Source organism: Protopterus annectens, chromosome 13.part0 (assembly GCF_019279795.1).
Source record: "Protopterus annectens isolate FY-2018-M chromosome 13.part0, PAN1.0, whole genome shotgun sequence".
In the NCBI taxonomy this organism is placed as follows: domain Eukaryota; kingdom Metazoa; phylum Chordata; order Ceratodontiformes; family Protopteridae; genus Protopterus; species Protopterus annectens.
Window position 1 is genome coordinate 111,253,276 of NC_056747.1, and position 15,969 is coordinate 111,269,244.

Sequence of the window (15,969 nt, forward strand, 5' to 3'; positions counted from 1 at the left end):
GACAACATGGCGGTGGTCTGGTACATCAACAAGTAAGGTGGAACCAAATCTTACCCTCTTTGTCGAGAGGCCATGAGGATATGGCAATGGGCGATGGCTACTAACCGTTTTCTTCTAGCTACACACATTTCCGGGAGTTCCAGCGTGATAGCAGACAGACTCAGCAGGTGCATTCTTCAACCTCACGAGTGGTCCCTGAATCCCTTGATAGCAGCAGAGATCTTCCACCGCTGGGGCCGTCCTTGCTGCGACCTCTTTGCAGTCCCGAACAACTACAAATGCAGCAACTACTTTGCCCTGATTCCCCCTCAGGGACAGTCACCCAGAGATGCTGTAGTCCATGATTGGCCCTCGGATCTTCTTTATGCATTCCCACCCTTTCCCCTCATTCCCCAGTTTCTGAAGAAAGCCCATCGGTTGAAGAGCAAGGTGATCCTCATATCACCATATTGGCCTCGACAGATTTGGTTCCCCTTCCTTTGGCCTCACCTAATAGATCGACCATGGATTCTCCATCCAACCCCGGAGTTGATCTCACATCCACAGAACCTGATTCCTCCCAACTTGAGCAGCCTGAAACTCACAGCTTGGCTACTCCAATTCCCTTGATTGCCAGGCAGAATGATCTTTCTTTACCAGTACGTAACATTCTCATTGCATCTCATAAGTATTCCACTAGAATTACTTATCTGAGCAAGTGGAAAGGATTTACCTGTTGGCTGAAAGATAAACAAGTAGATCCCTTCTCAGCATCAATGTCCATAATACTAGACTATCTGGCCAACCTTTTCCAATTGGGTCTATCAACCTCTACCATTAGAGTTCATTTGGCTGCAATTTCTAATTTCAATGAGGGTGTTCAAGATTCCTCTCTTATGTCCCACAAGTTGTGCAAGACCTTCTTAAAAGGTGTGAATCATCTGAAGACACCTTTTAGAGAACCTATTCAACCATGGGATTTATCATTAGTTCTACAAGCTCTGACAATGCCACCCTTCGAGCCAGCCTCTTCTTGCGACCTCAAGCATTTGTCATGGAAAACCTTATTTTTGGTCGCCATTACTTCTGCCAGACGTATTACTGAGCTTCAAGCTTTATGTATCAAGAGTCCATACTTGATTTTTCATAAAGATAGAGTGTCTCTGAGAACTAATCCATCTTTTCTGCCAAAAGTGATCTCTGAAATGTCCATTAATCAAACCATTGAATTGCCAGTTTTCTTTCCCAATCATTCAAATAGAGGAGAGTGTTGCTTACATACCCTAGATATCCACAGGCAAATCCGTTTTTACTTAAATAGGACTAGGTCCTTTCGTAAATCTGACCAGTTATTTTTGGCCTTTTCTGGACCTAGATTAGGATCTGCTGTGCTAAGGTCACATTAGCTAGATGGTTGAAGGACTGTGTGACCTTCATTTATACACAACGTAATATCTTGTTGCCTACTACCATGAAAGCTCATTCAACAAAGTTGGTGGCAACGTCTGCTGCCTTCCATGCCAGAACTTCTTTACATGACATCTGTGCAGCTGCAACTTGGGCTACGCCTCATACCTTCATCAATCATTACAAATTGGATTTGGCCTCCAGGGGAGGAGCATCTTTCGGTTCTATGGTGCTCAGGAATGTCCTTCCATGAGAGCCTCCCAGGAATAAAGGTAGCTGGGGACTCTGTCCCATGCATAAGGAATGAACGAGGATTAACAATATCAGATAAAGAAGTTATGTCTTACCATAACGTTCCATCTGTATTGTTGATCCTTGTTCAGTCATTACGACCCTCCCTCCTTCCCCCTCCTGTGGCTTCTAGTGGATCTCACCATCCGGTCCTCTTAGGTTATTTGACCAGAGGTAGCCTCTACCGTCTTTTGACTTGCAAACTCAATTTGAGGTAACAGGGAGAGGAGGATTGTGAGTAAGAGTTTAGCTTGAGAGTTTGAAGCTGACGCGAACTTGGAAAATGGCCGGCTCAGTTCCGAGGTTGGAACCGATACCCATGCGTAATGACTGAACGAGGATCAACAATACAGATGGAACATTATGGTATGACATAACTTCTTTTTATTGCTTGTCCTAAGAGGGGTAATGTCATCTATGTAAAGAGTTCTTTGGAGTTTAGAAAGGTCAGAGATAAGATGCTTAATGAAAAAGGTGAACTGCAAGTGTCCGTGTAGTACTTTTTGGGAATTACCTATAGATGGAAAGAGGTGAGTAGAAAGAATTATTCATTTTGACTTACTTAAAGCCATCAAGTTAAAGAAAGAAGTTCTCCATAAAATGTTAGTTGTGGAGGGTCTCCAGATTTGACAAATAGGTACATAAAGGGCAGAAAACTTCTGTCTTTCTTAGAGACAAATCTAGGTTCATTACCAAATAGAGTCACATTCTGGAACAGATTTAACTATAAACAAGTTATTTTTAATAATATATTGTATTTGTGACATTCTTCTGTTGAATGTCATGATGTACTTCAACGTCAAAGTAGTCAAAGTAAACTTTATTGTTTATTGTTATTTAGAAGTATACACGTGTAGCCTAAGCGAAATTTCTTGCATCAGGTCAATTCTTGAGATTACAATGGAAAGTGAAACAATACATGCAAGTACAGGAATAAACATAAGTAACAAATACAATACTACTCCCAGTACACGCAAAAAAGAGCAGAGATATTTGCCAACACTCGTATACGAAAAGAATACCCTCCCCTGAGTTAAATTATCCTATTTAAAGTAATACAAAACATACTACAGATTGAAATGCCTAAGTTATTGGTCTAATATTCCACTTGAGTAAGTTAAATAATACTGACTATGGATATAATAAATAAATACTGCACTTACTTGGAATATATGTAAGTATATTTTGCACAAATAAATAAAAACTGAGTTATGTGTCCAGACCCCTGGGACTAGTGCCGAGTTCAGAAGTCTAATCACTGTAGGATAGAAACTGTTACTGAATCTTGTAGTCCTGCAGTGGATGCTGCGATATTTCCTGCCTGATGCCAGATGCTGAAACAGTCCATGCGCAGGATGCATGTTGTCCTGTATTATTTTGGTGAGCTTTTGGATGCTTCTTACAGAATAAAGATGTTCTATCAATGGAAGACTGGAACCTGTTACCTTCTGTGCAACCCTCACCACTCTTTGTAGTGCTTTTCTTTCTGTAACTGTGCAGCTTCCAAACCACACTGTGAAGTTGCAGGTGAGGATGCTGTCTGTTGCACCTCTATAGAAGGTGGAGAGAATATGAGGAGGAAGCTTAGCTTTTTCAGCCTTTTTAAAAAAGTGGAGGCATTGGTGCACTTTCTTGACCAGTTGGCTGGTGTTTCTCAATCACAAGAGATCCTCTGGTATGTGTACGCCAAGAAATTTCATACTCTTATAACTCTCCACACTCTCACCTTTGATCCTGGGTGCTGGGTGGTTTGTTCTCCTTTTACTGAAGTCGATGATAACCTCTTTAGTCTTGCCGACATTCAGGTCAAGGTTGTTCCTCTCGCACCAACTGATCAGAGATGCCATCTCCTGTCTGTATGCACTTTCATCCTCCTCTGTGATGAGCCCCATGACTGTGGTGCCATCAGCAAACTTGATGATATGGTTGGACTTGTGCTTATCATAGCAGTCGTGGGTCAAGATGGTGATTAACAGTGGGTTGAGAACACATCTGTGTGGAACCCCAGTGTTAATTGTGATGCACTTTGATGTGTTCTTACCTGAACACACCCTCTGTGGTCTCTCAATCAGGAAGTCCAGGATCCAGTTACAGAGATGTTTACTGATTCTTAAATGTGCCAGTTTTTCTATCAACTGCATTGGTGACACCATATTAAATGCAGAGCTGAAGTCCATGAACAGCATCCTCACATAGTTGTCTTTGCCCTCTAAATGCTCAAGGGAGATGTGTAGCGCGACTGGTCTGTAGTTGTTAGTGCTTTTCACTTCACTTTACAACTAAAAGTATTTTGATGTATAATAACTAAAGTATTAACTTGATTTGAAAAATATGGTCTGTAAGTATCCATACACTCAGATTCTTTAATGATAAATTGGAACTAATATATATATATATATATATATATATATATATATATATATATATATATATACTCGTCCTTATACTCTGTGACTCTTGCCCACAGTAAATGGTTTAACTGGTATATATGAAACAAATTACATCACCCCACTTTTTGAAAAAAAATTATATGCAAACTATGGCTTTAAAAACAACCAAGTAGGTCATTCGCATATGAAAGGAATAACAATGATTTTTGGAGGATGTTAAAATGTCAGAATTTTGATGTCATCCATTTATTTGCCCGTCCAGTAATACTGGTGAAGGAGCAGGAATAAAAACACAAACTTAAACAATATAAGACCCAAAACAGATCCCTGAAGGACTGTAGAGTTTGTCTGAGACCATTCAAATTATTCACAGTGGATTTTAGCACATTGATGTCTATGACTTAGCCATAACTTAACCCATTCAATAATGCACCGATTGGTATTCACTGTGATCATTGAATGTATCATGGTAGTGAATGGAGTACTGTTGAAGGCTTTAAAAAGGTCTAGATATACCACTCCAACATCAATACCGTTATCCAGTGCATCACCAACAGGTTCATAAAATTGGGACAAATCAGTGCAAGTTGACCTTTTTTTTTTTTTTTGTGAATCCTTATGAGCTTGAATCAACAATAAAGCAATATTACATTTGATATCTAGTAGAAACAACAAACACCTCTCAAAACACTTATCCAAAAATGAAGTCAGACTGATTGGGTGTTAACTACTGACAACAGCATATATGGGAACAACAGTAGCCAGTCTCCGCAAATCAGAAACTATACCGTTCTTTAATAAAATATTAAATAACACTCTTAATGTTTTGAAAGGCTAGGGATAAAGTATCCTAAATTAAATCTGAGCCAATGCCTCTATTACTTTTAACACTGTGCAAAGCACAAATAGCGAAATATTCAGTAATTGTTGGAGATATAATAGGACAGGAATTTGGCTTTTGGCAAGATGTAAACAATCTGATGAAAATAATGTATCAAAATAATCATCCACGATCCCTGCTCTATCAGTATTATTGCATAGATGAGTTCTTTTATCAAAAATTGGGACAAGTCTAATATTAACATTCTTAATGTTGTTCACATAATTTTAGAACATGTTGGTATCTACATTTTTACTTATAGAGATGTTTCATAAGCTGATTTTGATTTCTTAAATCATTTTAGTTACTTATAGGTTCTATTAAAAACTTTCTTTAATTAACTAGACCCATCTTTCTTAAAAAATTACTACTATTACTTTTTTCCTTAATAGCCTTGATAATTTATTATTCCACCAATGTGGGAAAATATGGTCTGACCAGTGGTTCTAACTTTTTACATCAATCCAGTGTTTGTAAGTATTCTCTTTCAAGTAAAAGATATGCCATAGATGGTGCTTGCGGATTATCTGTGGCCCAATTAGAGATGTCAAACTCTTTTGCCAATAACTTGTCACAAAGTCTCATACATTCACAAGTTGTAATTACCAGTTTAGAAGTATTGATATAAGAATTAATAGTAAATCCAAATACAGAGTGGTCTGAATTGCCAAGGGAGCCAAAAGTTGATGATGAGAATTTTATGATAAATATTAGACAATAACAGATCTAAGTTGCTGATATTTCCTATTTGAAAAATCAATAATGTGTGCTTAACCTTGTGAAGTCATTATAGGTCAATTTAAAAGGTGTATTATAAATACCAGTAGAGTGAATAATATTTGTGTAGTTAACACATCCAAGATTATTTGATTGTTCAAATTTTAACTATCAGCAAGATATTTTAAATGCAAAGCCTATTGCTTAATTTTCATTTTGGCAGTAAGACAGCTGCAGATAATATTTAAACATAAGTTTTAAAAATAATTGGTATTTCAATAGTAAGGGACTCCATTAAATTATTAACCCATACTTTTTGCTGGTATAGATTGATGGACAAAAATCACCACCCCTCCTCTGAAACTCTCATTTCTCAAACATAAATTTGTTAAAACCCTTAGTAATAAATATCACCATGCTGCCATCCCTTTGTAATGGCCAGAATAGAGAACTGAAATTGATTACCTTGGATAACTGCATTGGCATAATACATTTTTAATAATTTTCTCAGTCTCTCAAGATGTCCAATTTTTGTTTGGAATTGCAATATCAAAAATGTTTTGCCTGCTCAGAAAATGTCTTACTTCACAGTTTACCAACAAAAAAAGCTTGGATGAACGTTGTTCTTGTTAGGCAGTTCAGTATTCCTGAAAATCTTATTCCAGAACCTTATCAAATCCATATCCTTATTTTGACAAAACATCCTTAACAATTTAGTAAATATTAATGCTATTGAAAGTTGATAGTCTCTAAATCTAGGAAAAGGCAGAGTTTCAACAAAGCAGAAGTTCACATGAGAAGTACTGCAAAAACTGAATATATTCTTGACTTGCTGATACATATGATACAAAGGGGTTGAATAGAAATAATTTGCCAGAACACAGACAGCAAGTGAACCGAATGACTTCTTGTTCTGTAGTATTTTAATTAAAGAAGCCACTGCAGTGGCATAGAGGGACAAAGCCCTGATAACAGCACAGCATCCCTGATTCAACTGGTGGCTCAGGTGACTGATAGAACATCACGGTGGAATAGAAGTTACCATCCCTGGGGGTGAGCAGTTCTGTGTATACCCATGGTTACATATAATGGTGGAGGCTAAGGACTTTGTTGCAAAGGGGCATCTCTGAAAGGAGGAAGAAGGTGGGGATATGGCTTAGCCACCATGGTGGCAGTGTAAAATTTTGCATGTTCCCATATTCCCATTGCACATTAACCCCTGGACTTTACCACAGTAATCTTAAGTGGGGGAGCAACTGGGTTGGTCACAATGAAAAAAAAAAAAAAGCAGTTGCTGATGGCCAGACCCACTAAGACAACCTTTTGTTATGTGCTGACCCCAGCCCTTACAGAGTAAGTTCAGGGGGGTAGGGAGAAAGTGATAGACCTGGTGGTGGACATGGAGCACTGACCGGAGAGCCACGGGATAATGGAGAAGGAAGAAAGAAAGCCCCTCAGAAAAAAAAAAACTTTCATCAATGACACATACATATCATTAAGCTTAGATCCAGTGAGACTAGATACATTTACATTGTACTACTCATATTGTCATAGTCCAGATTTTTTTCTTGACCATGGAATCACCAATGACAAACACTGCCCTCTATTGTAAGAAGAGGGAAGAGGTGTCCACAGTTGTATTTAATTCAGTATTTGGTAATAAAAAATTGACACTGACAGTACTTCTTTTTAATTTACATTCTTTAACAGCAATGTCTGGACTATTTCCTGACCTGCTACTCAGGTGCCTGTTTCTTTTAGCATTTCTTGTCCCATCAGCATATGTAGGCACAGGGTACTGATGTAAAAGGGGTGGGGCTACCTGTGTCATTTATGAAACAGCATCAAAGAAAAGCATCTTTTTATTGATTATAACTAAGGTCAAACTTAGTTGTCTGTGCTAACTTTGGATACATGAGAATATGTTGCTATGACATTTGTAGCAATAATCTACAGTCTGGATAAACTGTGAAGTTGAAGGATCACATTGAGCCTCAGTATCTTTGACAAGGACATTCATATCTAGATATTCACTTGACTCCACAAGTTTCCTAAAGCCTACCAACTGTGATGCTAAATCTTCTAGGGCAGTACATTTATTACAAATGGTGATCTGTCTGCAAAGCCCAAATATAACTGCATTTACCACACTGAAAAATTGCACCTTCATCAATTAAATAGTGGAACCATGCTTATGCTAGATGATCCATCACTGAAATGTATAATTAAGCTTTGCTAAGATGAAGATTTAATAACAGGCAAAGACAAGCCCTATGTTTTATGCTGTGGAAGATAACATTTTACCTCAAGTGGAATATCTTACTTTTCCCTATTTATTTTCTGCCCATTCAACTATAACATGAGCAGTCATACCAGCAGTCAGTTAAATATAATCACCTGCATCCACCTTGTAGTATTGTTCCACTGTCAGATAGAAGAAATAGGCTAACAAGTAACAGAAAGAAAATAAACATAAAACTCTTAGTGCTACACTAATCAAGGTAAACACACACTGCAAAGAAGAAGAAGCAAAATCTATCTCCAGATAACTTGTACTGATAATGTTATATAAAGCATCTCAGAGATCTAATATAGAAATAACAAATGGTAGTGAATACAATTCTAATGTGTATTATTCACTTACTAAAGCAATATTTAGATAAACAGATTGTGTTTAATAGCCTTTAAAACACTTACCTTTGTAACTTTTTGAATATTTAATATAAATTATTAGTAAGTAGTTTCTCAACTGAATTAGACACCCTTGTAAACCCATTTTAGTCAGTTGCTAAATTGTTAATGCCCGCTGGGTACAAGTATAAATCAGTGAAGTTAAAGGCAGAACCTGCGAGTCATAAGATTATAATCTGTGAAATCTTTGGCTCATAGTACGCAGAAAGACCTTGAATAAACTGTACTCCCCGTTTCTGTCCTCCCATTTTCCTGGGATCATAGAATCACATTTCACATCTTTTTAAACAGAGTGCTAATTTCTAGCGTCAGTTACGGCTGCCAATCGAGTAAACGCCTGCTTTTCCAGCAGGAAGATAATGAAAACTAAGAGAGTGTGTCCCGTATGTCTTTTAAAAGATGAAAGGCAGCACACAAAAGAAAATAAATAAGTTTAACGTCTTGAAAGGGCAAAACATAATCCTTCATTAGCAGACTCACATACATTTATTTCCCTTTCAGGAGGAATGTATTTTTAACCAGAGAATCCTCTACTAGAATACTCTGATATTCCTCCTGCAGCATCCCTCCAGTTTCCTATCTTTATCATCCAAGGGGCCTTCAGACACCTTTAATCTTGCTATGTCCACTTCGATGCCATCAGTTCTTAGGTGGGTTCATGACTCTCTTAATTCTACTAGGGCACCCTGATTGTCTTAATCCTACAGAATTCATCTCATTTCTTGTAACCCAGTGGGTGTGTGGGGAGCATTCTTTAATTTCTGTACATCTGCTCTGATTCCATTAACTTCTGTTGTATCTCTTCCCTGACTTTGTAAATCAAGGAGTGACTCTGACTCTGATGATGTTGTTAGGAGCCTTATGGACACAACAAATGTTTGTGTGCTTATTGACTTTGTTAATGATGCTGACACTTCCTGATTCCGAGTCCAGTCCAGTCCTACGGAAAGCTTTCTCAGTCATGATTAATCCTGCTGTTTGTGTTCTTTGACTTTTATTGTCTCAACTGCCTCTCACCTGTTCATAATGTCATAGAATGATTATATTTTGCCACATATTTATGGTCTGTTTCTCATAAAAGTTGTGGTTTTCTGGGAAAACATTGAGGATTATAGTCAATAAATAATAAACATTTAAGTTTCAGACTTCATGTCCTTCAGAAACTGAATGCTAATATGAAACCTATTATTCTGTCAACTTACTAAGTTTCTAATTGCAATGTTAACAATCTTGGATTCTTGGCCTTTGCCTCCCATTATTTTTGGCTTTGTCCAGACTTCTTATACAAAGAGGTTGAGGGGTTTGCCCCCACTTCAAGTCTCTGATGGCCTCGTTGTTCCTCTGACTGTTTGTTCTTGCCATAACTGAGATCTGAGTGTTGGGTTTGTTTGGACTGTTGCATCGTTATAACCCTGCTTGCACATAGCCATATGCACATATATTGGATGGCTGCAAATGTGTATTCCACGAATTATGACAGCATAAGGTCAGCCCCTTGCACACTGGCATGCAAATAGCTTCTCAGAATATCTTAGAGCATGGTGAGGCACAAGGAAATCTCTTGGTCAACCTTTGTAGAAGGCATGCCAGTTCTGCCTCCCCCCCTCAAACACCAGGATCTGCCATCCTGCACTCCTGCTGCTGACTGAATGCCTCATGACATCAGACAGTAATGGCTGAACAGTAGTCATGCCATTGATTTCCCATCTCCAGTAATCCAGCTGAAGAACTAAAACAACAAAAGCTAGCCATGCTCACATGCAGCAGGTTCTTTAAATGTTAACTTCAAAGCAGGTATGAGTAATGTTCTGCTTTACAAAATCATATTTATCCTTTGCATGTGTCACACTGCAGTTCCATTCAAAACATTATTAGCATCCTTTGCCGCAGAATGCTTTTTTATGGTGGGCCCAGATAAGTGCTCCTCATTTCAAGTGTTCATCTCTTGTCATTTCACAGCCACAAGGCTGAAGCCTGTTTTCAGGAGGTTTAATTGTGTATAGCAGCTGAGAAGTAAAATAATTTACCTGCAAATATGGTAAATGCAACATTCACTGATGAGTGTAAAGACATTTATGACACATAAAAGAGGCTTCAGGTTAACTGTCATAGTAATAAAGTACAGAAAAACAGAAAAAGAAGGTCATATTTCATTCTGTACAACAGATAATTCACTCTGGGAAATATAAACTAAATAGATGAGCTTTTCTGCCAGCATTGTCTGTATTACTATATTATTTTCTGAGAATTTAACAGAAAAAAGTGAATCTATTGCCATATATTTCCTGTTCATCCTGATGTTTGTAGCATCTCTGGTCTTAGATCTCAGTGGTTGGTTTTGGAGAAGACATGGTGTTGTCACAGAGAAAACACTTTGTGTGGATGAAGTGTCCCAGAAAGGGCAGTAATTCAGTGTGTGTGCCTCTTTTATTTTCACAGGGACCACTGGAGGTGGCACAAGTGTTTCTTGCAAACATTCCTGAGGACCCACGATTGTTTAAACACCACAACAAGCTGCGACTGTGCTTTAAGGAATTTCTCAGAAGGTGATGGTTTTCTGCTTCTTATGTCATTTCCTAATCTGAAATAGAAAAAAATATTTTTAAATGTAAACCACCATTCTAATGTAACCAAAAAGTTTGTTCCATAATAACCAATATTATTTGTCTGTCTTTCTAACTTATTAATAACTAGGTGAGCAAAGAGTGCCCATTTTCGGGAACAGTATATAAATGCAAATAGGTCGCCAGGAGTGGAATGGTGCTCTTGTTATGCTCTGCAAGCCCATACAAGGAACTTGTCTTTGTTGGACTTAACAAAAAGCAGGGAAAGGTGAGCCTTTAAGGTTCTGTGATCCTTGAGAGCACCATCAGTGGTACGTGACTGTAATCTGACTCAACTGTAAACTATACTTTTAGCTTTAACTTTAATACTAAGGTATTATTGAGCATTATTAGTACAGTAAAAATGTAACCAAAAAAAAAAAAACTTATCCAGAGATCCTTTTGTAGGTTTGAACCATAGACTTTATCAGATAATAAAACTCTTAGATTACAGTGGTTTAAATCCTCTTGAAAATGAGGGAGTGGACCAAGCTACGTGGCATGATTGGTTAATAGAAAGGGAAATCTTTGCTTTTCCTCCCTCAGGTATTTCGCTTCTTTGCCAAGCTACCTGGGTCTGTCCTCAAACTGTAAAATAAGCATCAGCTGTGTAGTGGACTCTACTCAAACATTCCCACAGGTACATTAGCAAAGAAAAAGTAGACAAAAGAAAAAAAACACTTAAGGTGCATTTTCCATGTGTCCTTCCAATTGTGCTTAATGTCTTAGACTTCTACTTTTTATTTTTATAACACTGTTAAGGCAGGGAGCATCTCTATGACTGTTCTTTGCTTGATTATTCCTTTCAAAACATTTCTGTCTAAATAGGTACATTGCCTTTAGGGTGAGCCTACCCCATTAAAGAGGTGAACTGCATACACTACTTTACTGTCATAAAATTATTAACATTGCATTGCCTCTTTTCTCCAAGCTCCCATTTCTGAACAGCTCATGCATTTGTACCTACCCTTTTTGAGCTCACTGCTAAATGCAGGCCTTGACTGATTAACTCACAAGCCAGTAGGAGTTGTCTCCTGCTACATTCCCCTCCCACCCCAGTCCACCCATTATATTTCCTCTGATCTCCACACATTGTCACATCCTCAAGACACACCTTTTAAAAAGACACCACCATAAGACCACATAACCCTCTTATCTCATGGCCCTCATAGTCAGTACTACAGTATTACTGGAAGCCTTAACTCCCACTTACAATTTCCTGTACAAAGACAACACACAGCCATTAAGTAAAATGTTTCTTCTACCTCATTCTGTCTTCTTCACCTCCCTCACCCCCTTCAACCAATAACAAACCTCTTCATAAAACATTTGCACAACCAGTCATCATATCACTATGTATTACCCCTACTTCCATATCTTCCTCACCAACAAACCACTATCACAACTCTCCAGTAATCAGACCAAACCTATTCTCCAGCTCAGCACTGTCAGGATCCCTCTTCTATATGATAACAAAAACGCAGAAACATCTCTCTGCCTGCTTAAAAACACTGAAGCCCTCCTTCAAACTATCATCCATAATCATTGTTCTCCTTCTTAAGGCTAAGATTGAACACAACCCTGGCCCAACAACTCCCTTTCCTTGACATCAGAACTACTCCCTTCCTACAATGGCCTGTGCCCTCCTCAATGCACACAGCATCATAAACAAGCTAGCCCACATAAGTGCTTTTATTTCCCAGCACACCCCAGATATTCTAGCAGTCCCAGAATCCTGAGTCAAACATTACCCCCCCCCAACTTCCAACACTTTCTAACCTCCTACAAGTATGGCAGTGATGCCAGACCAGGCAAACAATCAGGTGGAGGTTCTCTAATTATGTACAGAAGTAACCTAAATCCAAAAGTCATTGACCAAGGAAATTGCTCTTCAGACTCCAGTCTAACTCGATTCTCCTAAAATTCCCAACTCACAAAGGTAAAGCACTACACCCCCCAGTGATTCTCTAAATACATTCAAATCACTCATCACTAACATCTTTAATAACCATCATAAAAAATAAAACAATCATTCCAGGTAACTTCAGTCTTATTTATATTGGCCCTCCGTCATCTGATATGGGTATTTGCAGACCCAGGTCTCCATCAAATCATAAAAGAATTAACATGACCTAACCTCAGGTCCTCTAAACACACCACACTAGACATGATTATTACAAGCATATCAAATTCCATCTCCAGCATAAACATTCTGGCATCATCCCTAAGCGACCTCTGCTCAGTCACCTTTACAGTTGACAACCATGCTATAAAATTACCACCAATATTATACACCTTCAGAATCAGAAGAATCAGTAGCACAAATAAAGACAAACTCAGAACCTTTCTCACAGCTCACAACTGGAAATATATATTCTCCTTACATGACCCTAATACAGCAGCCATAAGCCTAACCAACTTTCTACTCCAGCTGCAAGACAAATTCTTCCCACTTATCCACAGGCTTTATAAGCCTACCAAAATTGAATGGCTATCCACTGAACTCAAATATTTTAACTCTAAGGAATGAAGCATGCAAAATGGAAACAGAATCCCACAAGACAACTGCACCTCCTTTATAGTCTTGCATAACCTAGCTAAGAAGTCAAGCAGAAGAAAGAAAAACAAATTTCCAAACAAAGAAAGAAATTATCCTCTTACATTCCTTTTTTGAAAAAAGTCTGCCTACTTACAGGATGAAAACCTTCTACTGATACCATATCTGCAAACATCATTGAATGTGGTACAATAAAACTTTCTCCAGAAGATATCATTAAAGAATTTATCAATCTCCCATTCATAAATTCTACACCTCCCACAGATCATGCATTGCCCACCCTACTGCCATTCAAACCCCTCTTCCACTTCAAATGCATATGTCCAAAACCAGTCTATATTCTATATGAAAATATTTCCACTGACACCCCTCCTGGATCTGATAACATAACCCCCTGGTTCATACATCCCTGCAGAGAGAATCTATGTCCTCATCTCACCCACATATATAATCTTTTGTCACACAAAACATCATACAACAGACTTGGAAAACTGCTCTAATTAAACCTCTTCCAAAGCAAACGAACCCAAAAGATGCCTCTCACTTCTGTCCAATATCCATCCTCCCAATTCCGGACAGACATCTTGAAAGTTAGTCAGCACCCAACTCACCCTTTATATACAGAAGTACCACCTACTGTCCTCACACAGAAGCTGGTCTGGATAAAGTATTATGACAGCACTTTGGTCCCTAACTGATGACATCCTGCTAAACTCTGATAGTGTTCTCCTTTCAGCTGCCCTCTTTATATAGACTTGAAAAAAGCATTTGACCTCATTGACCACTATCTTCTCTAAAACAAACTAACTATGTACCACAAAGATCCATTCTTGCTACCCTCCTCTTCTTCATATTCATTACCAAACTTCCTTGTACTGTCCCCCATCACCTACTTATCCTCTATGCCGATGACATGGTCATTTTCCAGTCAGGTCACTCTCACACCAACATTCAATGCCAACTCCAGTTGGACTTACATGAGCTCTACCAATGGCTCATAAATCATAAACTACTACTCAACCGCACCAAGACCAAAACTATGTTTTTGGAACTGCACTGAAAAGTCATAATCGCTACAGCCAAACTACTGCATATGCTTTCTCCTCTCAGACACCTACTGTTTGGCAAGCTTTCCTCATCACAACTAAGGAAATCAACATTTATTCCAAATTCAGACTGCAGCTCAAAAAGCACTTCTTCATCAAGACAGTCTTACAAAGCCAAAGCAGCCTTCAGTTTTAAAACACTGCTGATTGAAGTTGTTTCATTTAGCCCAGGAAAAACAGTGGCATTTATTTTTAGTTGCCACTGCAATTCTTTATGTTCTAAGAAATCATCAGCAAGTCTTCCCTTTCCCCCAAGTTCACATAGTCAAGGACAAAGAACTTGAAAGAGTGGTAGTGGTGTCCCTTGATTTGTTTATATGGGACATTTCTTTCATCATTCTTTTTTATATCATAATAATGCTGATATATTCTATCCCTTAGGGTCCTTTTTGTTTTCCCTATGTAGAACCTATCACATGATTGGCACTTTGCCAGATACACCACAGCTTTACTACCACAATCAAATTTCTGTTTAGGTATTACTTTTCCATAGTTCTCAAGTATAAAACTAGTACCCGCCAAAATGAAACAAAACTGGCTTCTTACATGGCTTCTCTTTGATGTTTTGTATTGTTGTACTAGAATATTCTTGTTTTAATAAGTGCATTTGTATAAATATATTTTTGCCTCATGTTTTTATCACTGATATTTAAAGTTTAGTTCTTGTAAAAAGTTTTTTTCTTAGTTATTGTGTAATGTCTTTTTAAGAATGGTTTTAATGGCAAGTATCTAATTAATGTTGTGGACCATGTGACTGCTGTTATGGTATAAAACCATCCACTTTGATTTTAATGGCATTCTGATGAAGTCCCGTCTAACTTTGGATGAAAGAGCGAAACTCCCTCTTGAATTTCTTCCTTTTATATTTTTATCAGTTTTTGTGTGTATTTCAAGTCTTCGTTCCCTTTGACCTTACCATTTTTGCCCCCGTTGTCACTGGTGGTTGTAGGGTTTGTAGGTCCTGGTCTGATCCATGTTGTTCTGCACTGGGGGGGGGGGGGGTTAGATTTCTTCTCTGGATCACATTCAGTCTCTGGATAGCGAAGTTGCAACAAATGTGCACATTTTCATATTTTCTTCCTCAACTTCTCAGCAACAACAACAGTGGACTAAAAAAAATTAAATAATCTCTTTATGCCTACTGTTAAGGACATTTATTTTATAAACTCTAGTATCTGCACATATATTTAAGTTTGTATTCAATGTATTTTTGCTCTTGTAAATAAAATGCTTCCTGCTTCTTGAAGAGGGGATCACAGGAGTAAGGCAACCACACCAATCCATCAAGTAGGAAGAGATATCTGCATCTGCATATTCTAATAAGGGAGTTTCTTCTTCTCCAAGCTGA

The 15,969-nt window shown here is 38.1% G+C and overlaps 1 protein-coding gene across 1 annotated transcript in view; it reads left to right on the forward strand.

Moving 5' to 3' along the window:
* Positions 1–15,969, forward strand: part of LOC122787839 (dedicator of cytokinesis protein 7-like) — a 4,057,077-nt gene that overhangs the window by 3,994,655 nt on the left and 46,453 nt on the right. The window contains exon 46 of the mRNA XM_044054755.1: positions 10,795–10,901. Coding sequence (XP_043910690.1) covers positions 10,795–10,901 — 107 coding nt within the window. The remainder of the gene's footprint in view (positions 1–10,794; positions 10,902–15,969) is intronic.